At 50.6% G+C, this 23,189-nt stretch overlaps 2 protein-coding genes across 2 annotated transcripts in view; one reads left to right on the plus strand and one right to left on the minus strand.

Annotated features, from left to right (window-relative positions):
- Positions 1-7,865, plus strand: part of CCDC33 (coiled-coil domain containing 33) — a 28,261-nt gene extending 20,396 nt beyond the window's left edge. The window contains exons 2-9 of the mRNA XM_081138582.1: positions 2,838-3,003; positions 3,277-3,365; positions 3,575-3,706; positions 3,809-3,899; positions 4,853-5,019; positions 6,253-6,339; positions 6,717-6,830; positions 7,658-7,865. Of these exons, the coding sequence (XP_080994708.1) occupies positions 2,838-3,003; positions 3,277-3,365; positions 3,575-3,706; positions 3,809-3,899; positions 4,853-5,019; positions 6,253-6,339; positions 6,717-6,830; positions 7,658-7,765 (954 nt within the window). The 3' untranslated portion in view covers positions 7,766-7,865. The remainder of the gene's footprint in view (positions 1-2,837; positions 3,004-3,276; positions 3,366-3,574; positions 3,707-3,808; positions 3,900-4,852; positions 5,020-6,252; positions 6,340-6,716; positions 6,831-7,657) is intronic.
- Positions 7,866-9,393: 1,528 nt separating this feature from the next.
- On the minus strand, positions 9,394-22,463 carry CYP11A1 (cytochrome P450 family 11 subfamily A member 1). Its single transcript, XM_081138569.1, has 9 exons — positions 22,126-22,463; positions 17,904-18,059; positions 16,125-16,324; positions 14,946-15,149; positions 13,993-14,150; positions 11,142-11,308; positions 10,786-10,864; positions 10,115-10,312; positions 9,394-9,707 (listed from the first exon to the last, which is right to left on the minus strand). Exons 1-9 carry the CDS (start codon positions 22,392-22,394, stop codon positions 9,576-9,578), a joined length of 1,563 nt encoding a protein of 520 aa, XP_080994695.1. The 5' UTR covers positions 22,395-22,463; the 3' UTR covers positions 9,394-9,575.
- Between the last annotated feature and the right edge of the window lie 726 nt (positions 22,464-23,189).

A 23,189-nucleotide genomic window follows, 5' to 3' on the forward strand; every position in this document is an offset into this window, starting at 1 on the left:
CCATCAGAGCCCCTTAATTTCCGTAGACAGATTCAGTCAAAGTCAAGCCATCCTTCTTCCCTCTGGGTGAAGCCCCAGCCTTCCTCAATCGAGTAAATGCAAAGAGCACAGGTTTTAAAGCAGAATCTGAGCTCCAGTGCTAGCTGAACCAATGTGGGTCTCAGAATGTTCTGGCATCATGCCAGCCCTAGGCAAGGAGCAGTCCTGCTCATTCTCAGAAGGCTCTGCAAGGAGGCATCGCTCAGTCCGCTCAGCTCCCCCAGATCCGACTGGGAGGATGCCTCACAGGGTGCAGAAGCTGCAGTGAGGGCCTAGGAGCAGAGGTCACAGAAGCATTCACAGCTCAGAGCTGAGAAGAGCCCATTATTGAGAGGGTCCCCAGAGGAGGGTTGCCGTCTGGAGGCTTTCAGTACTTAACCAAACAGTAAAAACTAAGCCAGGATTTTTTAAATTTTTTAATTCATTAAAGGTTTTTAATTTGTTTATATAAAGTACAGCACACATTCAGACAATGCACAAAACATAAGTGTATTCACTGTGTTGAATTATTACAAAGTACAAAGTAAATGCTCAACGAAAGATCAAGAGGTACAGCATTGCCAGCACCTCTGAAGCTCCCTGGTGCCTCCCAATCACCTCCCCAAATGGATCTCCCATCCTGACTTCTAACGTTATTGCTTGAGTTTGTCTATTTTTAAACCAAATCTACATGGAATCATAGAGAAGGTGTTTTGCGTTTGGCTTCTCTTACGCGGTATATTTGAGAAATTCCTCCATGTGGTTTCACGTAGCTGACGCTGGCTCATTTTTATTGTTGTGTAGTATTCCATTGCATAACTATCTCACCATTCTACTGTGATGGGCATTTTTGTTGTATCCAGTTTGGGGTTATTACAAATAAGGCTAGTAGCAATGTTCTTAGCCCTGCTTCTAGGTGCATTCATAGTTGCATGTTTATTGGGTGTATACTCAGGAGTACAATTGCTACATCATAGGCTCTGCATATATTCAACTTTAATAGTATCCAGTATCCAAGCAGTTCTCCAAATTGATGAGTAAGGCAGCCAGGAAAAAGAGGAAGACGTCTGATCTGCTGATAAAGCAGCCACTGAACAGAAATGGGATGGGAATGGATACCTCCAGGTCATACCTGCCCTGGCAAGGCCCTGGGCCAGCTGTCACACACACACTGACTCTGAGCTCCGCAGCACCTGTGTTTATCCCATATGAGGAATCTGAGGCTCAGACAGGAAGGGTCCTGTCTGAGCTCACTCTGTGAGTCATGGCCAAGCTGGGCTCTGACCACAAAGCCCTGTGTGGTCTCTGGGCTGGCTCCTAATTAACAGGGCTGTCTGAGGACACCAGATGGGCAGATCTGGAGGAGCCAAGACCTGGAACTCAATTGGGGTAGGTGCTGGGGAGATGGACCCAGCACTGGCACTGGTTAGAGGGAGTCCAGCCAGAAGGCTAGATAGCAGCAGGTGACAAGTGGTGTCTGATGAATCCCCGCTGTCCAGCAGCCCCTCCCCAAGAAGCCAGTAGCCAACCCTGCAGCTGGTTGGTGGCAGTGGCTGGGAGCCAAGCCATATCCTCAGTCAGCATGAGGCCTAGGTGGAAGTTGGGGGCAGAGCTCTGCTTCCAGGGGACTTGGGAACCCTAGCTGATTTAGGAGACCCACCCCCACATGCAAGTCCTCCATAGCCTCTGGGAAGCTAATCAACCAGAGCTTAGCATACTCCTGCTGACTTCACCCACCTCTTCCCCTTCTATGGACTTTTCTGGCTTCATGTTTTGAGTCCCTGTTATATCTTGTGCTGTTTAGATTTAAGAAATTCCCTTTACAAAACTTTGTCTAAATAGCAAGAGGGAATTTCTAATTATGAAACAAATACATGTAAATATAGCTCATTAATTCTCCTATGCATACATAAGGTCAGACATAAATATTTTCCCCAGATGGAGATCACATTGATAATTCTTTTTAGTAGCCTGTTGTATCACGTCTCAACATCCTGTGATATCTCCATGTAGGGGCTCACAGCAGGACTGCACAGCACTTTAAAACACAGACTCAAGTGTCAGCATTTGTGGGTTTCAGACCTTGGCTCTGCCTCTCAGTTTTGTGACTGAGCAAGTTATTCACCCCTCTGGGCCTCGGTTTCCTTGTTGGTAAAATGAAGATGATACCAGTATCGACCCTCATTGGCTTGGTGTAAGGACTAAATGAGGGAGGCCCTCCTCCCAACCTGGAACAGAGTAAACCTCAACAAACACCAGATATTAAGATTTTTGTTAATTAACGACAGAGCCTGGCATCCTGGCCACACCTCAGATCTTGGAGCGGGATCCCAACCCTGAGTCCTCATTTGGGTCTCCCAAGCTTACTTTGTGTCCCTTCTTGACCCGTTGGGCTGGTGCCTGTGGTCAGCTCCCAAGTGGCATTCAGTGGGGTTTCCGAGAGAATCTCACCTGGGCTCTCAGTGACATGAGGAAGGAGAGGAATTAGAAAAGGGAGAAAGAAGCAGGGAGAAGTGGCCTGGGAACTGGCTCCAGGTCCTTTCGAGTCTCTGTTTCTCATAATTTTCCTCACCTGGTTTCTGAGCCCTGGGTCCCCCCCAGCTGGCATCACAGGAAGAGACATGACTCCTGGGAGAGGACCCGAGTGCGACTTCTCTCACATGGCCAGGAGGCATGCAGGCCGAGCCATAATCACCCCTCAGAGGAGTTGCTAAGACTTGAGGGCACACTGTTCATCGGCCTTGGGGTTGACACACTGATTCCCAAGTGTGGGTGCAGATGTGGGCTGGAAGCTCAACTCTGAGGGCTGGGATCCACAGGAGATAAACAGCTACCGACGGGCCATACGGACGATGGCTGAGGACATCCTGTTGCTGCGGAAACAGGCCAGTGCCCTGGAAGCAGAGAACCGCGTGCTGAGAAGCCACCTGACCCAGGAGGAGACGGAAGAGGAGCAGGGCAATGCCGACAAGACCCAGAGGCTGGGTGAGGGCATAAAGGCCACCAAGGGCACCGGGTGCCTGCCTGAGCCTCGGCTCTGAACCGTGGGACAGCATGGCAGGGCTTTCCCACGTGTGCATGTTACTGGACACAGGCTGATAGGAGCCAGCCAGACCCTATCCACAGTGAGAAACAGGGAATCCAGTCCTGTCTCAAGCCCCAGGGCTGAAAGACACCTGCCCCAGCCCCAAACTGTGCTGCACTGAGCTGGAAGCTGCCTCCTGCCTGAGCCATCTCTCCCCCTGCCCCCTCCACCAGTGTCCATGAAGCAGAAACTGCTGCTGAGTGAGCTGGACATGAGGAAACTGAGGGACAAGGTGCAGCATCTGCAGAATGAGCTGATTCGAGTGAGCTGGGGTTTGGGGGGCAGAGAGCATGGGGAACTATGGTGGGAGTCTGTGGAGAAGTGTCTGGGAGCATAAGGGAGAAGGGCCCAGAGGGAGGGGGGCCAGCACAGTGGAGGACTCAGCAGAGGGGTCTGGGGTGAGCCCTCTAGGCCAAGGGTAATACCCAGGCACTCCTTCCCTCCTCTCCCTCTCCCCCTCCCCACCATCAGAAGAATGATCGAGAGAAGGAGCTGCTTCTCTTGTACCAGGCTCAGCAGCCACAGGCTGCACCACTGAAGAGGCACCAAGACAGGCTGCAGAAGATGAGGGCGCTGGAGGACACCGTGCGACACCAGGAGAAGGCAGGGTCTGGGGGGGCGGGGCTGTCAGATCGCCAGGGGCCAGCCACAGAGGGGATGTGTGGAGCCCCCAGACCAGCCCGGCCTCTGAACTCTGCTCCCCAGGTGATTGAGAAGATGGAGCAGGTGCTGAAGGACAAGCTTCAGGAGAGGAACAAGCCCCTGCCCAACAAGCTGCCGGGAAAGCCCGGGACAGGTGAGGCTGCTCCCCCAGATGTCATCCAGTCCGTGGAGTCCCTCCCTTCCCTGAGCTTCCCGGTTCCAGAAGCACCTCCCAATTGTGGCAGATGGTGGTACTCCCCTATTCATAGGTCCTTGCGCTCCCTTCTCCTCCCAGGGAGCCCACAGGATACATCAGGACATAGTGTATGAGCCAGGCTAGAAAGAGGTAGGGGAGAAGCCCTGCAGACCAGAGAAAGCAGAGAGGGGCTACCCGGGAAGTTTCCAATTTCTTAACTCCAGGATCCTTCAAACTATTTTCTCATCTCCCATATTTTCAAAGAGTCTGCTTCTATAAAATAAACAAAAATACTTTGGTTAAATCAAGGGTTTGTTTTCTCCGTTGATGTTAACCAAAGCCACCTAGAACTGCCATTCAGAGGTAGCTCTGGTGAGCAGGAGAGAACTGGGTCACACCATATCAGGGCAGCCGAAGCAGCGGCTTTCCTTGAGCCTGTCTGTGCAGCCTCAGCAGAGATCCCTGTGTGCCCAGCCAGCACTCAGCCTTTACCGCATAGGGATGGGAGTGAGGGGTGCGTTTCTGAAGGACTTTAGAAAACAATGAAAGTAGGGCTCGCCTTTCAGGAACCCTGAGGTCACCCAGGAGGGGGATGAGAGACAAGAAGGCAACCTCAGGACAGGCTAATCAGCCACAGCAAAGGCCCAGAAGTGACCATGCCAAGAACAGAGAAGGGAGGAAAGATAGAGGGGTGAAGAGCTGCAATAGACCCAGGACAAACATCAGGGAGTGGGTAGGGAGAACTGAGAATAATGGCCTGAGGAGTGGAGGCCTGATCCCACTGGCAGTGGGGACCAATGGAAGGCTTGGGAGAAGAAGAGAAGCAGGATGGAGCAAAATGCTGGAGGAGATCAGGCCAGGCACATGGAGTAGGAAAGCCCATCTCATGAATATCTGTGGCCATTTCACAGCCTTCCCCATGCTCTCAGCCTCTGGACTTCCCCAGGATCCTACAGGAGAGAACCTGCCTGTTGACCTTTACTCAGTGCTGCTGGCAGAAAACTCGAGGCTGCAGGCAGAGCTGGATAAGATCCGCCACCAGTCCGCCCCCATTATTCTGCAGCAGCAGGCCCTGCCGGTAAGAGCCACCAGCACGGGCTTGGCCTGGGTCTGCCTGAACAGGTCATCAGGTGCCTAGCTATGACTCAGCACAATCCAAGTTAAATACCAAGGCCGGGAGCTGGGCTTCCCAGTGTCTCCAACGTGCCTGGCTTCTCCTGGAGTGCCAGTCCTCAGGCCTTGCTCTTTCTCCTTGGGGAACACACGAGCCTGAAAGCTTTACCTAACCCTTGTCTAGCACCCTAGGAGAAAGCAAGCCCCTAACTGGCCCTTGACCACTGACTCCTTTTGCCATCTGGCTGGCTTCCCCTTGAACTCCACACAGACCTCTCAGAAACTCCAGTCTGAAGCACTTCCTGGGACTGGTACAGCCTTAGAGAGCTCTTTTCCCCTACCCCAGAAGGACCCTTGGGAGTTGGGAGCAGGAGACCTCGCAGAGAGGCTTCAAGAGACAAATGGCCCAGGCCACTCCAAGTGCACAGAAACTCTGCCAGCAGGTGGGTGCCCAGGCCCCAGACATGCCCTGGCCCCACTCCACTTTTGAGGTTGCTGCTTTATGCAAACCCAAAGACAGGACATTTGAATTACAGAAGAGGGGTGGCCCAGGGCACAAGAGAGTTTTTCTCTTCATTCCAGGACTCACAGGAGGTGAGTTCTGTTTGAAAGCATACCTAATGCATGTGCATCCAGGTAAAGTGCTGGAGACAAGGGAGCCCTTGCTTCACAGGTTCTTCACTTCACAAAAAGCCTCCCAGTTCAAGATTCCTTTCTATGCAACATTGGGCACTCCCTCGTTCATTTTACATTTACAAACTGATATGCAGCCCTGGCCGGTGTGACTCGATTGGAGCATTGTCCCCTGCACCAAAAGGTGATGGGTTTGATTCCCAGTCAAGGCATGTACAGGAGGCAACTGATCCATCGATGTTTCTCTGTCTCTCTGTCTCTTTCTCTCTCTCTCAAATCAATAAAAAACATATCCTCGGGTGAGGATTTAAAAAGTAATAATAATAATAAGCTGATGTGCAAAAACCATATACTCAAAATCTGTTGGGAGAACAACTGTGAAAAAAGCACATGCCATACCAGGTCTGAACTTCAGGAAGAGGCTTAGGCCCTTGGGTCTGAGGCTCTGCATCAGAGAGCTGAGTTTGGAACTCAAACCCAGTTGGTTCCTTCCTTAGCATCTCCTGAGCTCACTCAGCCGCAGCCCCCAGCTGGGGCCACCTGTAAGTTTCTGCTTTGCCCACAGGATTTTCTTGCCAACACTTCAGACAAAATTAACCTCCTGGCCAAGCTGGAACAAGCTCAGAGCCGGATCCTGTCCCTGGAAAGCCAGGTAGGTAAGGCAAAGGAGTTCATCAAACTAGGCATGCTCCTCACTGGGCCCATGACCAGGGTTGGGGCTCACGTGTGAACAGGATCAGGGCTCAGTCTATGACCAGAGTCAAGGATCAGTGTGGACTCAGGGTCAGGGCTCACTCAGTACAATGCTGGAACTCAAAGAAGACCCATCTGTGTTTTAGTAAGAATATCGCTTGGCCCCTCTCGACCCAGCCCTGCCACCCCTGAGGTCTCTTGGGAAGGTAGCAAGCTCACATTGCCCAGGGTTTTGCTCTCTGCTCAGAGAGTAGGCTCAAGCTCTGGTTGTCTCAGATCTCAGGGATGGGCCCTGCTACCTAGAGGTTCCCCATCTGTCCCTCTCCATGGTGGCAGTTAGAGGACTCAGCTCGACGCTGGGGACAAGAGAAGCAGGACTTGACCACACGGCTGCAGGAGCAAAAGTACGGCTTGGGTCACCCCTCAAACTCCAACGTCACAGACCTGCCCGTGAGTGACCCCTCTGGAAGAGCTCCCTGGGGTTCAGGCAGTAGAGCCAGCAACTTCCACCCCTAGTCACTGGGCCTTGAGAAAAACTGTCCAGGGGGGCCAGCTTTGCAGCTGGAATTCAGAGCACCTAGGCTCAGCTTCTACTCTATTGCCAACAGAAGAAGCCCTTGCCTTGTCCCAGTTCCTCACCTGTCTAAGGGGAATAGAAAACCCCGCCAAAACTACCCCCTCCCCCATGGTGGTGGTGAGAATCAAAAAGGAGATAACTGTGGATGAAGTGCTGTCCACACGGGCACCCCCCAAATGCTCTGGTACTGGCTGTACTTTAGGACTGAATTTGCTCATGAGCAAGTAGATGTGGCCACCACCCAACTCTCCATAGTGCTTAAGATTGTCCCGTGAGCACAGCCTTCTTGGGCAGCTGCAGTGCTGCAGACCTGCCAGGGATAGGAGCATGTTGCCAGAGAGAAATATTGCAGGTTTCCTAAAAACAGATAGACCTGCTCACAGTTGTCTCTCAAGCTCAGCCTGGGCCACCCAGGCCCCAAAGCAAAACCCCTGGTTTTTCCTGCTCTTGAGCAGGACCCGGCTCAATTCCAGGCTCCTGGCCAGGTCTGAAAAAGATGGGGGAACTGACAAAGGACATAGGGATTCCTTTGCAAATTCACTTGCTGGGGCCCAGGGACTCTGAGAAATTGGATATGACCTGCTATGGTTAAATGGGTTTGGAAATCTTTGGGAAGTCATGGCCCTCTAAGACATTTGAATGGGCCCTGTACCCCTCTGGGTGAGGGCAAACTCAACTCATCTTGCCTTGCACAACGCAGAACCCCTCAACCCACACCAAGGACTATAGGCGACCCTCAAAACTGGACCCCTTGATGCCCAGCTCAGAGACTAAGTTCATCAAGCCCTCAGACTCCCAGCAGACCTGAGTCCCAGCAGACCTGGGTACTGGAGCAGCTCCCTCACTGTGTACTAGGGTGTTTTGTCCCTACCCCCTAAAAATGACTTTATTAAATTCTGTAAGTCAGTGAGCATTTGCCTCTTTCCTAGAGCAGGGCAGCCTGGGGGTGCCCAGATTCCTCTTCCCAGACCCCATTCTGGGCCTGGGCCCTCTGCTGCAGTGCAATAGTCTCCTGCCTCCCATCTTTGGAAAGCCAAGGCCATAGTGGACCCAGGAGGGTGGGGAGAAAAGCCTTTCCAAAGCAGGAGTCAAGGAGACAAGCTCCTTCCAGGCTTCTGGAAGAAGTGAGACCATCAGAGACGAACTCTGTTGGGAGGTGTGAGGGAGGCTGGGACTTTCCACCTGCCCCCAAACATCTACCATAACTAAAATCCCTTCTTTCATGTTTGGTTTATCTGCTTCTTGGGAAGGCTGAAACTTGAAGCCTGCCTGTGGCAATCAGTTACATGTTAGTGTGAAACTCCCCATCAATGTAACCAGGGACAGGAAAGCAGATGTGACTAAAGGAAGGAGCCTTCCACAGAGAGTGGCCCTGGGTTCTACCTACAAGCATGCTATGTGACCTTGGGTGACTCAAGCAACCTCTCTAGGCTTCAGCTTCCCCATTTGTCCCATGCAGAGCTTGACATCTCCGGTGGTAAGCCCTTTCCAGCTCTAACATTTCTGAGTCAAAGATGACTCAAGCCAGGAGAGAGAAAGACAAGGAAGAGGATTGTGATGGAGAAAAGCAGAAAGGCTTCAACAGTGGACTCAGAACCTGCAGATCTTGGTAGAAGACTCAGAGCTAGCTGGGCTGCTGTCCCCAGCAGGACTAGCTCCCTTGTCTACTGGCAGGACTTAGACTCAAGTAGCTGAGAGCCAGGAAGGATCGGGCACCTGGTTCAGTTCAGGAGTTATGGAACTCAGGGTATGAAGGGGGCCAAAATTGGGAACAGTGTCAGGTAGTTCAACTAATGGACCAAAGATTCTGCTGCAGTCTCCCTGCTTACTTCCCAGAGCTTAGACAAATGGGCGTGTTCCCTGAGAGCAGGAAGCTGAGGCCTGGGGAAGCCCAGAGAAGGGTGAGGTGGAGTAGAGGAAGCATACCGGCCTTTCATCCCCAGGGTCAGCCACCTCACACCAGCCCCTCATCCACAGGCCTCAGCCCTAACCATGGCCAATACTCTGGCTGGACCTTGGCAGGAAGTCCTCATGACCCACCTGGAACTCTTACCCAAAGTTCAGCCACGCTGAGCACTACACGAGCCTTACCTCTGATAGGTGGGCCTGCCCCGGAAACCAAGATTGGCCCACACCTCTCAAGATGCCCTGTTCTCTCAGCAGAGCTCTGCCAGGTCCTCTGTCCCTCTGCCTGCTGGCCCCAGCACAGTAGCAATAGCCTCCATCTGCTATGCCTCGCCCTCAGCCCCAGGCAGCAGGAGGAGGCTTGATCCTGCTGGCTCCTGAGCTTCTGTAGGTGGGTGGATTCCAGCAGAAATGGCTTCAGGTGTGGCTGCCCATTTGCGCTCAGATCTAACTGTTGATCCAAGTCAGAGAGCATCTCCACAGGAATGATGGATGCCTTAGGCACCAGATGGAAATGAAAACACCTTACATAGTTCAGCCCTTTATTGCCTTCATGGGGTGGGGGAAGAGGCCGAAGAGGTGGGTGAAAGAGGAGTGCCTCCACTGAGCTGGGGCAGAAAGGGACAGGGATGGGGGACTTGGGGCTGAGGATGCAGACACCTTCATGGGCCCCACTCCACCCCTCAGCCTTCCTTTCACACCACTCTCTCAGATCATGCCTCAGGCAGGTCCTGGATAAAAGGCCGGAAGGTGAAGAAGATGGGCTGGTCGGGTGTCAGGATGAGGTTGAACGTTGTGCCCACATCATTGAGATGTTGGATTTCAACTCTGAAATTCTCCAGAATCTGACAAAGAGAGGTGGTGGGCTTAGGGGGGCAGGTGGAGAGGGTCCATCTCCCCTGGGCCAGGTTCATCCACCTGCAGGCAGTGCCTGTGGAGTGTGATTTGGGGAGCTCCAAGGGATCCACACTATCTCCTACTTAACCCTGCTCAGTGCCTGAAAACACACCCCTTGATTCAGGCTTTCACTTTAGTTTCTACAAAACCTTATCCCACTCTACCCCCATCCCATCACCACTGTGTGGGGACAGATGGCTAAGGGCACCAATGGGTGACAAGTGGATTAGCCCAAAAGAGGAGGCAGCAGGGAATTGGGGTAGGGCTCTGAACAGAGATGGGAGTAGGAGGATTGGTGCTTTCATCAAGGCCAAAGGCAGCCCAGGGTACCCAGAGGTGCGCAGGCTAGACTCACATGGATAAGGAAGAGGGTCATCTCGAGCTCGGCGATCCGCCGGCCCACGCACTGCCGAATCCCCCAGCCAAAGCCTAGATTCCGGAAGTGGATGAGGTCCTTGTTTTCACTCAGCCATCGGGTGGGGTCAAATTTGCCCGGATGGAGGAAGAAGGTTGGATCTTGTCCCATGGCATAGACGGCCACCTGCACCAATGTCTGGGGACACGGTGAGCAAAGGCCTAAGTAGGCCTCCTCCTCACAGCCAGGAGCATAACCCAGCTTCCCCACTCCTACTCCCCAGGCTGGCTGCCCAGCTGTCCAGCAGACACTGCCCACTCTGCCCTTGAACGAGTCCCCACCCCTCCCTGAGCTTCACCCATCAAAGGAGCATGACTGAAGCCAGTAGGCCATGGATGGCTCAAGGGGTTGATTGTCCTGCCCTTTCCTCAGCACTAAAGGGCCCCCCAAGACCCAGGTGACCCATGGGGTCGCCCTTCTAACCCTGGGCTCCAGCAGCATTCTAGGGATCACCCACTGTGCCTACCACCTTGGCCCTTCAAACTTTGCTGCTGCCAAGGACTCACCAGCCAGCTCCAGAAAGACAGGGAGAAGCTCCCATCTGTATGCAACTGTTGTCAGTCCCCAGCTTCCTGTTTGACTGGCAGGGTCGCCAGCCTTGCTGTACCTACCTTGGCAGGAATCATGTAATCTCGAAGAACCAAGTCATTTGCAAGGTATCTCTGGAGGGTCACGGAGATGGGGTGGAGTCTGCCAGAGAAAAGTTATTCAGAAGCTAACGTCCTGAGGCCAGGACAAAGCCCCCCACCCAGCATGGCATCTCCTGTCCAGTGGCAGCACCCCAGGGGGAATCTGGAGGCAGGACCAGGACTCTGTTCCCTCCTCCCCATTCTCAGCTGTCTTCCTGGACTTCTCACATCCTTCTACCAATCTCCACAAGTCCATCCTTGTAACCGTGTCCCCAGGCATAACGCTGGCCCTGCCCAGGACTGGGGGTCAGAGCAAGCATGGGTGGGTATGGGCTTGCCTCAGTGTCTCCTTGATGCTAGCTTTTAGAAGCGGGACCAACTGCAGCATCCTGCTCATGTCTTCCCCGGCCTGGCGCCGAGCAGCCAGGACCTCCTCCCGCAGCATCTCCTGCACTCTCAGGCTGCGTGCCATCTCGTACAAGTGCCACTGCAGTGTCATGGACGTCTGGCAGGGAGTGTGGGGGATGTAGACCAGGAGGGCCAGTCACTCCTGAGGCACCTAGACCCATGCTAAATTTTCATTTCCAAGAACCCCTCCCCACCCTCATTCCAGTATCCAGAGACCATCATCTACAAAAGCTAAGTCCAATTCAAAAGGCAAATGTGCCAGAGGCTTTCTCCAGCCCAGGCAGGAATGTTTGTTTGGGGTAGCACTAGTCCCTACCCTCGTTCCTCATGTCACCAGAGCCCACAGGCTCCCCAGCCAGTAGAGGGCACCCACACAACCAATGCCTTCTTCCAAAGGACCTTCTCCCAGAGGCCTTTGGAGGCCAAAGCCCCCTTCTGTAACAGTTGTCTCCTTACTGAATGTCATTCCTTTTGAAATGCCGGTTAACAAGCAGCCCTCTCCTCAGTAGGATTTCCCCAAACCTTAGCACTTGCCTATAGAAGCGAAGTGGGAAAGGCTCAGAAAAGGAAACTAGACCCACTCCCTTGGTTCCTGACTGTGTTGCAATTAGCATGTGGTGTATACTGAGATGAATCTGCTAATCTCATTATTAGCCAGAGTCATAGTGTTAGCCCTTCCCTGGAGGTATGAGTGACTCTCATCAAGCCCCATGGGCCCACACACCTTTGTGGCAGGGCCCCAGGCCAGTGCAGCCCTCCCTCCTAAGGTTAGGACATGGGTTGTTGCCAATATCTTACCAAGATTCATATTTTTGTCCAAGAAGTTGGAACACTCTCCTTCCTCCCAACAGGAGCAATCACAAAAACATGCCATACAGTCACTTCGCAGTTTGAAATCCTTGCCTGACTTCCCAGATCCTCCAGATCAAATACAGGGCCCCCCACCTCTCTCCAGCATGCACCTAATACTCTAGCTGCACTAAGCTACAAGCAGTTCCTGAAACCCAGAAATCTCCCTCTGGCTGTTTCCTCTTCCTAGAATTCCCTTCCCAGTCAAGAAAGCCAGTCTGTACTCCTTCGTGGCTCGAATCAAAACTGTGTATTTGTCTCACTATTTCCAAGGCCAGAAAGAGTGGCTACTCAGGAAATACTTGTTTATTAAGGCAGTCAACTAAGTTACTAGCTGCATTGTAACTTAACTAAGTTACTTAACCTCTCTGTGCCACAGTTTCCTCATCTGAAAAGGTGGTATAATAGTAATATACCTCATAATTTTGTTTGTGAACACTAAATGAATTAATGCATATGAAAAGCTCAGGCCCTGCCTGCTGTATAGTGTGTGCTCTATAAACATTACCTAACAATAATAGCTGCTTTGGTGCAGGTAAGCATTTTTTGGAGATTCCTTATACTTAACTAACAAGAACTAAGTTTAAAATAAACTCAAAGGCTCCATCTGCAGCCTGTCACAGGGACTGAAAGTCCTCCATTAAAGCACAATATAAATAAGATACCTAGGAAATAAAGTTTTTCACCCAGGGGACTTAAACGCATACTTCTCCCTTATTAGTCCCGAAATGCTATTTCTCCTCTCTCCTCCTAGCAACAGCCTTTAAGACACAGGTTGAATTTTAGCTCCTCTGTGGCGCGCTCTCCCCATCCTGCAGGGCCTCTTCTCAGCATTATCAGCACCCGGTCCATGCCTACTCATCCAGCCTTATAACACGGTGTGGTGGTCATCTTTGTCATGGGCTAAATTCTGTTCCCCCAAATTCATATGTTGAAGTCCTAACCCCCAATACCTCACAATGAGACTGTATTTGGAGGCAAGGTGTTTAAAGAGGTAATAAGGTAAAATGAGGTCACTGGGGTGGGTGGACCCTAATCTAATAGGACTGGTGTCCTTATAAGAAGAGGAGATCAGGACACAGACACACACAGAGGGATGACTGTGTGAAGACATAAGGGAGAAGAGGGGCCTCAGAAGAAATCAACCCTGCTGACACCTTGACCTTGGACTTCTAGCTCTAGAACTGTAAGAAAAATAAATGTTTGTTGTTTAGACCATCCTGTGTGTGGTAGTTTGTATGGCAGCCCTAGCACTCTAATATATCCCTCCTCTCTGAGCCATTTGAATCATTTGGGGTCTATTATGTTCATCTTTATTGTCTCAGTGCCTGAATCATAACTAATAACCCATCAACACTAAGTAATTAACCCTCCCTGTCATATTAGCATGAGAAAGTTTAAGATATTAGAGAAAGGAATGGTACACAGGAAGACAGGTTTTGAGTTCAAGAAAGAACCTTCTGGGGTGTTGTGCTGCCTGTGGAGAGGGCCCGAGGAGGTAGCACAGAAGATGCCTTCAGGCATCAGCGTCACCATGGGGGAGGATGGAAGGCAAAAAAAGACCCTAGAAGGCAGGGCCCAGGGTGAATTTCACTGGCTCCCAGCTTGTCTGAGGTTCTGCCTGCCTTTCTGAATCAAGCTGTGTCCCCCACCTGTGGCTGAAGGATTTCTCCTTTAAAGGCTCCATGCAGTACCTCGGCTCTCCACCTATGCCCAGTCACTCTCTTCTCATAGGTAAAGAAAAAATGTTGGACCAGCCTCAAGGGATGCTCTGTGGGCGACTGACTTGACCTCAGCCTCCTAGGAGATGACTATTTAGGAAATGGAGTCAGGAGAAGGAGACCTATCCCACATGGGCAGTGTTTCAGATGAGGCAAGCTGGTGGGGAAGGGACACAGGAAGGGACAGAGTGTGCCCCTGCAGTCACCTCACCGTGTCCACACCCCCAGCCAACATCTCTGTAATGTTGGCCTTGACATCCTCGAAGAGCAACTTGCTACTTCCCAGGAGGCGGTAGAGGATGCCCGGGTAATTATTGAAGTCTCTTCTCTGTCTCAGGTCCAAGTAAAAGTTCTGGGTGTAGTTTTCAGCTGTGGATGGGCAGGAGGGGGAAAAAGAATAAGGCTCTCTATAGGCAGGAGTAAAGGATGGACCCTTGGTAAGAGGTGCTACCAAGGGCTTGGGGATTCTGGAGTGCTGCACTTTCTAGGCTGCCATTTTACTGAGCACATACTATCTGCTAAGCCCTTCCTATCTGTTTCTTTGTTTAATTCTTAACCATAGGCCTATGGGGTAAGTTTCCTTACCACTTTAGAGGTAAGGAAACAGAAACCCACAGAGGGTAGTGACTTGCCTAAGGTTAGATGGGTGTCAGGAGCAGAGGAGGGATTTGACTCCAGGTCTTGCACCATCACCACACTCCAGTCAGCCTTCTCCACCCAACTTTACTAACTTTTCTCACCCAAGTCCCAATCTGTCCCCAAGCACAACTGGGTCTAAAACACTGGTCCTTAACCCATGCTGGGGATCACGGGCTACTTGGAAGAATATGATGGATATCTTAGATCTTCTTTCTCCATAAAAATCTAATCATTCTCAACAGCTGGCCTTCAACCCACCATTTCCAAGGCTTCTATGCCCATCCCTGCCCACCAGAGTGTGGGCTTCCTACATGGTAAGTTAGTGCTCATTGACATAACTTGAGACAAAGAAGCAGGCCAAGGCTTGGGGCTTTCAGCTGTGTGTGTGTGTGTGTGTGTGTGTGTGTGTGTGCGCGCGCATGTGTGTGTCCCAACCCAGGCCTGAGTTTCCCACCTCCTGAGGTAGATAAGGCTCTCCTGGTTCCCAGATTAAGCTGCCCAGGGTATAGCTGGAAGAAGCCTCACCTTTACTGAAAATCACGTCCCATGCAGCCACATGATCCCTCCATGTCTTGGTCCTGAGCAGACGAAACAGGCCTGGGGGAAGCATGAGCATGGGGACACTGGTTTGGAACATCCGGTAAACGGCATCAATGAACCGCTGGGCCTCGGGGTCCACGATCTCCTCCAACATTCCCAAGCGCTCCCCAAATATGACGTTGGTGATGGCTGCAGGGAAAGGGACAAGCTGAGGAGCCTCAGCTCCCAGAAACTCCCCCCCTCCCCCCCCCACCAACACATAGGATCTCCTGCACCAGACCTCAGTCTCCTTCAGTAAAGAAATGGAAGCCTAAGGTTTATAGGGCTGAAATTTCAGGGCTGAGAAAAACTGCCCTTCTGACAACCACTCAGTTCCTTCAGAGAAGCAAGCAGAAGACCCTGAAAAGGGATCACGTGGGTGGGAAGCAGTGTCCAGCAGAGCTGGGAGTGGGCTCAGGCTGAGATGAAACTGCTCCACCCACCCTTCCACCAGCACCCCAAGCAGCCTCTGGGTGTTCCTCCTGGGAATAGAGATTCTTCATCTATAATTGACCATATTGGCAAAATACCTCCTGAAACAGGCCAGATGGAAGGCTAGAAGACATAAAGCCCTGGTAATTGGCCATCCAGGACCCACTCTGGCAGGACCTAAGAAGTAACAACCCCAAGTTTTTCCCACCTACAAGGTCAGGAATTTGAATGCTGATTTTATACCAAACTCTGGGCATCCTAGATCTCCTGCAGTGATCACATGAATCCCATCATGCCACAGGGCCTTTGCATGAACTGTTCCCTCTGCCTAGGCTGCCCAACCTCCTTACCCCGTCTGGATAACTCCTACACATCTTGAATACCCAATTCAGATTAACTACCCAGTCCTCCTTTCCCCTCCCAGACCTCAAAGGTCTATATCCCAGGAGAGAGAAATTTTCAGAATGCAGGGCTGAACCGCACTCTGGATTTGGAGGTAATGGTAATGAGGACCTACATTTTGGAGACCCTTGCCCCCATATGAATGCTAGATAAGAGTATTCAGTTCCCCCTGGGTTGCTGATGGCAGAGGGTGTGTTCAGCAGCCCATCCCAAAAGCCAGTTCCAACATTTCTTCAGGATCTATGCTGGCTGGGTCTCAAGGTGAGATGCTGGGTTTTCCCATCCCCTTACACTCGAAGGCAAAGCGAAACAGGTCATCACTGATGTCCCCTGAGAACTTTCCGGAGCCCTGCTGCTTGATGCGCCTGTGCAGGATGCTGACGAAGTCCTGGGACACGGTGTCCAGCAGGGGGATAAAGTTCTTCATGGCATCTGGACTCATCACCTCCTGGTTCAGGGCCAGCCGGTCTTTCTTCCAGGCTCCTGACTTCCTGTGGAAACACAGGCCCTTGGGCCCTTATGGCCACAAACCCCAAGCTTGGCACACACAGAGGGGGCTGACTGGGCTCACCCAGGAAGCCAAGCCACAGCTCAGAGTCCATCACTCATGTTCACCAGCCCTCACCTCCTCCCAACACCCTCTGCCTCTTACCAGCTCCCTGTTTCTGCTGAGCTGGGGAGAGACAGGAAGAAAGTGGGTGAAGGAGAACAAAATCTGACCACCGGCACCCCTGCTGCTTGTAAGCCAGGAACACTGGGAGTCAGCCCCTTTATGTCTCTTTCAAGTCCCCTAGTCTTTGCCTCTGCTGCAGGTATGCCTTTCCCATCGCTTCCTCTTTCCCCTGGCTGTTGCTTACCTCCTGCCACTCAAGGTCCCCTGTACGTCACCCTATCTGACCCCCACACAGACACAGTTGACCAGCCTCTCCACTGCACCCTTAGCATGTCCCATTATTCATGCAGGTAAGAGCTCTCACATGCCTGGGATTGGGTTAGTGATAAACCTCAGCTTATGGCCCACTCTTGAAAATAGATCAAGGCAAAACCCCCTTTCGAGTTTGTTTATAAGAATCATAAACTCATCACTCAATAAGAAAACAAGGAACATCACAGTAACTTCCATGTGTCCATCTGGCCCTCCCCAGCTAAGGGGACCACCAACCTGACTCCCTTGCTTGCTTTTGTGTATAGTTTTACCTGATCCACATATATTTCTAAAACATACTTTCTTGTCATGCCTTGGGGGATTTGCTTTTTTCACTCAATTTTATCTGTCTCAGTACCATCTGCACTGTTGGGAGTCACTGACTTTGTTCATCTTGAGTGGTATATGCCACCACTCACTCATTTATGCTCCTGTTGGGCATTTAGGTGGTTTTCTGGGTTTTGTGCTTATGAATGGCACTGCTGCCAACATTCTGGTACCTTCCCCTCAGGGATGCTCTTTAGAGTATATCCCAGAGAGCAGAGCTACTGCATCCCAGGACTGTGTGTATTCAACTGCAGGTCAAGGCCGATCATTTCCAAAGTTTTGGCACCAGTTTTCATCCCACTAGCAACTTGTGAGAATTCTTAGTTGCTCCATATCCTCACCAACGTTTGATATGGTCACGTTTTAAATTTGTGATGAGCAATTTGGTGGAATATGGTACCCACTACACTAAATATGCCTGTTTGTCCTATGTTTCACTGCCCTCTTAGACTGTGAGGGACTTAAGGAGGGGGTACCTGCCCTACATATCACTGAATGCCCAGAGCCTGGCACAAGGTCTGGCACATAGTAAACTCTCAATAAGATGGGACTTAATGAATGAACTAATAAATGAGAACTTTGCAAGGTCTTTAATTATTCATTCAGATCTTCAGCCTGACCATTTCCCTGATGGCTAGCACAGCAGTTCAACATCACTACTGTCTGTTTTATGGAGACAGGAAGATGACAAGAATGTGCATAGAGTTCCCAGCAGACAGCACAGAGCGAGCATGGCCCGGCCCCTCCCCCCAGCTTCTGCCCTTGCTACAGCTGCCCATCATCTCCCTCCAGCCCCTGGGGGATGTCCCAGAACTCACTTGAACAGGACTCCGATGGGTCTTTGGTAATGCTGGTGATAGGCAACCCAGGGCGGGATGCAATATCGTTCTGGGGTGGGACCCTCAAATTTAAAGAGAAGGGCCACATCTTCAGGGTCAATGATAAAAACTGACTCCATGTTGCCAAGCTTCTCCCTAGAGGGAAGGAGAAGGGCTATGGCGTAAAGATTCAAGGAGAGTCACCTAGACTCTGTGCAATCAGGACAGGGTCTTGGCTCATCTGTAACCACATCATGGCTGAGAGCACAGAGCAGACGGCCCTGGAAGTGGATTCCATTTCCACAAGGTTCTTGCTGGCTTTCACACCCTCTGAGTCTCAGTTTTTTCTTTTATAAAATGGAGATGATTACAGTACCTTTCTCGGGGGCTGCTAAAGGATAGGATGAACAAGTTTACGAACGGGACTCCCATTAGGCATTCTGCATCCATTGGCTGCTGTCATGCCACAGCAGGTCCTCCGGGACCAGCCCCGCTCCCTACCCAGACCATCAAGGCCTCCGTCCCAAGCTCATCCCATGCTCACTCCTCTTTATTTATACCCTCATCACGCTCTCACCCACTGCATAGCTCAGAAACACGGCACCCTCATGTCACCACGGGAGTGACCCTGTACTGGAATGACTCCATGTAGCTTGCTAGGCAGGTCATACACCAGCCAATCAACCCCTTCTAGGCTCTAGGATTGAAATTCTAGGAGTGGCCACCCTGCCTCCAAAAGTCATAGGTCTAACAAAGCACTTTGTCTCTATTAAAACAACACTGGCCCTGGCAGGGTAGCTCAGTAAGTTAGAGCATCTTCCCCATACCCCAAGGTTACCGGTTCCTTCCCTGGTCAGGGCACGTACAAGAATCAATCAATGATGCATAAATAAATGGCACAACAAATTGATGTTTCTCTCTCTCTCTGTTTCTCTCTCTCTCCCTTCCTCTCTAAAATCAATAAATAAAATTTAAACAAAAAACACTGACCCAGGTACAGATTGTTGACATAAGAAACATCTAAACCTGTAGAGAATTTTATAAGTGTTTATTTGGGCCAAAACTGAGGACAATTGGAGGGATGTAAGATTTCAAATGCTCCAGAGATCGACAGTTTTGCAGTTTGTTTTATGTATTTGAAATTAAGGAAGGAATATATGGAAGATTACGTGAAGGTGGGAGAAGACAAGGAGGGAATTAGATTACAGGATAGTGAACAAGATCACAGGTGCTCTTGAGGGTGGTCTGATTTAGAAGGAGGGATCCGAAAGAGACGTTTCAAAGGTGTGCTAACCTAGATGCACAAAAATAATAGGCAAGGCTTGCTTAAGGCAAAGATAAACGTCTTACTAAAAAAGTTAAAAGCCTGGGGTGTGAACCCACCCACACCCTGCCCAGCAAGGAATCTAGGACCAGTGAGGTTACTTTCCCTAGAACCCCTTTTTTATCCTCAAGATGTATCTCCCAAAGAACTTTGCAAACAGTCTCTTCTAAAATACAGCTGTTGTTTCTCCCACATCCTGGGCCTATGTTTCTGTCTCCTTCTCGCCCTCTCTAAAATCAATAAAAAATATATCCTGGGGTGAGGATAAATAAATATATATATATATGTATAATACAACTGTTGGAAAACTACAGAAAATTCCAATTGTCACTTGCATCTGCCTTTTGTGTGTGTGGTGTGTGTGCATCTGCTTTTTGCATACAAAAGTTGATTCAAGATATATTTTAAGGCAAAATACTAGAAATACATACAGGTACAAGCTGAGTTCTCTCTCCCTCCCTCCCTCCCCCTTCCTCTCTGCCCCTCTCCCTCCCTCCCTTCTTCCTCCCTCAGTGATGAAAGGAGGGGAAGGAAGGAGGGGTGGGAAAGGAGAGGGGAAAGAGAGAGAATTCAGCTTTAACCACTGACCTGTAAATGCTGGGCCTACCTTCCTAAGTCTCCCAGAAAACTCCCTCAGTGTTTTTCAGCTACCTTTTGTCGTCACACCACTAGCTCTACCTTGGCTCAGCAAAGTCCTTGAACCGCTATTATCATTGTCAATTTTGCTTCTGGGAATCTGGCCCAAGGCAATGAGCTGGCGGGACAATGACGCCTACTGGATGAGGAGGTTCCTCGTGGCATCCTGTGTAACAGCAAAAGCCTAGAGTCCGCTCTGAAGAGCTGGCTAAAAATATACGGCTTACCCATACTGTGGACGATGATGCTGCCTTTTTAAACTGTATTAAAGAGAGAAAAGAGAAGTCTTCGATATATTGCTGCAGGACACCAAACAGCATATATTACATATTCACATTCCTAATGGTACATACATATTATCAAAATTGAGATGGTATCTGATTTCAATGTTTCACTTGTGCTTGTTTATATTTTTTAAATTGTTCTATAAATATGAACAAGAACAGCCTTTGTATTAAGAAAAAACCTACAGCCCGGCCAGCATGGCTCAGTGGTTGAGCATCGACCCATGTACCAGGAGGTCCCAGTTCAATTCTGGTCAGGGCACATGCCTGGGTTTCTGGCTTGATTCTCAGCAGGGGGCATGCAGGAGGCAGCTAACTGATGTTGATGTTTCTATCTCTCTCTCCCTCTCCCTCCCTTCCTCTCTAAAATAAATAAAAACAAATTAAAAGAAAAAGAAGAAACCTACAGGGATGGGAGAGGTAGAAGAGGGTAAAGGGGAATAAATGGTGATGGAAGGAGACTTGACTTGGGGTGGTGGACACACAATGCAAAATACAGATGATGTGTTGTAGAATTGTATACCTGAAACCTATATAATTTTGTTAACCAATGTCACCCCAATAGTTAAATTAAAATGAAAAAGAAAAAACCTACAGAAGTTGTATTTTATATTCCTCACCTTTATTCAGAAATTCATCATTTCTAGGCTGCTTGTTAGAATACAATGGCACACACTGAACTGGAAGTTCAGGCAGCTGGAGTTCCAGCACTGGCTTTGCCCTGATGAGCTCTGTGACCTTGGCAAGACACTTACTTCTTCCTGGGCCTGTTTTCCCATCAGTAAAATGGGGGTTATAATGCCAACTTGAAGGACATGCTGCAAGACTCAGGTAAAAGTGACTCAGAAAACAGAAAGGGTCTTGATAAAGAATTTCTTCTGGGGAACAGGAAGCAGGGAATAGCTAGGGATCACCCTGAAGTGAAGTTGAGGGATAGAGGCACTGACAGGCCTAGGAGAGAGAGAGAGGACAGGCTCAGGAGCAATATTCTCCCAAGCCTGACACTCAGCCTGGGGCCTCCCGGCCTCCAGCCTGCTGTAAGAAAGGCACTTTAGACTTCAAAATGGGTTGTGGGAGAGGGAGGAAGTGACCCTGTTGAATGGGCAGCTGCAAACAAGCAGCTGCAAACAAGCCTGCCCTCTGGCCCCCAGCCAGCCAGCCAATATGTCCTATGATGCCCTTTCCCCATCACTCAAAGGAAAATGCACTGTCCCTCCTGATGTTCCCTCCCTATCCCAACTATCACCTCCACCACCTCCCACCCTCCTCAGCTATGCTCTCAGAAAAGAACCCAGGCGTGGCCTAAAGGTGACCCACCTTAGCATCTGCTAAACCAGAACAAGCCAAGGCCTGCCACCAGAGGCGCTCTCAGACACCTGTCCCCCCACCGCACCCCCAGCCCCCAGGAGTGGCAGTGCTCAGAGGCCAAAAATCCAAAGTCCCTTCCTCTTGGCAGGAAGCAAGACTGGTGCTTGGGAAAGAGGGTCTCCAGCCAGGCCAAGTGAAGGGACAAAATCAGCTGCTCCAGAGATGCGCGGGCTGAGGGGTGAGGCCAGCACCCCAACAGGACAGGGATCTAGCTGGGTGACCAGGGCAAGGATCCTAACCTTTCTGAGCTTTAGTCCCTTCTGACAATGTGGATGACAATCTTACCTTCCAAAGGTCCTGAGGATAATGGATGTAAGGAGGCAGTTAACCCGTTAACTGGGCTTGTTCTCTTACCATCCCCCCACCCTCCCCCACAAAGTTTCAAAGGGTGTAGGACCTGGGAAGGGCTGAGGCTGAGAAGTGAACCCACTGTCTGGGAAGCCTTATCCATTCTCTTGCCACCATTATCAGGCATGGAAGAAACAAAGTCAGAAGGTAGATAGGAGCCTGCAATGGGCAAGCAGATAATTTGGGAAGGGGGAGCACAGCAAGGCTGCCCAGGCCCCTTTCCCTCCCTATCTCACCAGCCCCCTCCCTCTGCCAGGCTTACCTGTAAATGGGGCCAAACTTCTGGAAGTTCTGGACTTGGTGATAGTGGAAATTCTGTGAGCCCTTCTCCCTCCAGAAATGGTACAGGTTTAGCCAGCCATTTTCACCGGGGGAGGGGATCTCGCTGAAAGGGCGAGGCATGAGAGTAGAGATCCGGGCTCCCTCTCCAGTGGGCACCCTGGGATTCCCCAGCCCCTCCTGCGGGGCATTCAAGAGGGGCTGGCAGCCTTTGACCAGGACAGAGCGCAGTGGAAACCCCCTGACCAGCATGCTGTCCCTATGATTACCACTGTTCCTACTTCTACTACAGCAGGGCCTGACAAGAGACTCTGGCCCTGGGCCCCTGGGGCCCAGTTTATATCCACCAGCTCAAGGTTAAGAGAGAAGCTGACAAAGCAGTGGACTGCCCTCCTCCTCCTCTGGTTGACTCCCGCCCACGCACAGCCCCTCCCAGACTGGGGTACCAAGGCTCAGTCTGGAATTTCTGCAGCCAGAGAGGCTCCCCAAAGCACAGGGAGAGCCCTCTGTCTCTGTCCTCAGTGCCAGCCCCAGCAGGCCCTTAAAATGGTACAGAAATGGTACTGGTTTGTGCTTTTCCTCTGCTGGGGCCTCCTGCTGACCCCTGCAGTGGGACCCAGCTACTGGCAGACATCCCCCAAGACCTGACAATAGCCTGGGCTTGGGGACAATAACAAGGGGCCTGAGAGGAGGTTGGAGGCACCTTGCAGCTTTAGGGCAGTATATATCTTAATTGTGACCCCCATTATTTATATATATATGATTATAAACTGTTTTTCTATAGTTCCCTGATATTTAAAGTTCTATTTTCTCTGCTTGCAAAAAGAAAAAAGAAAAAAGCTATTTTCTGAAAATGTTGTAATTGGCAGGTATTGCTATTATTATTATTTTTAAAGATACTAATGACTAACTATAAAAGTAAATTAAATTACAGTCATATTTGCTCATTGCAGAATATTGAGGAAAAGGACAAGAAAAATTACAATCTCCCGAGTCTTTAATGCTGAGTTAAAGAAGCCAGGCACAAGAGTAAATACTGATTGTGGA

The sequence above is a fragment of the Miniopterus schreibersii genome (assembly GCF_964146895.1).
Source record: "Miniopterus schreibersii genome assembly, chromosome: 1".
NCBI classification, from domain to species: Eukaryota; Metazoa; Chordata; class Mammalia; order Chiroptera; family Miniopteridae; genus Miniopterus; species Miniopterus schreibersii.

Coding starts and splice junctions, on each gene's coding strand:
- CYP11A1 (XM_081138569.1), bottom strand. CDS start 22,394: ATGCTGGTCAGGGGGTTTCCACTGCGCTCTGTCCTGGTCAAAGGCTGC. Junction 18,060..22,125: donor AAGTTTGGCCCCATTTACAG/GTAAGCCTGGCA, acceptor CCTTCCCTCTAG/GGAGAAGCTTGGCAACATGG. Junction 16,325..17,903: donor CCCATCGGAGTCCTGTTCAA/GTGAGTTCTGGG, acceptor GTGTTTCCACAG/GAAGTCAGGAGCCTGGAAGA.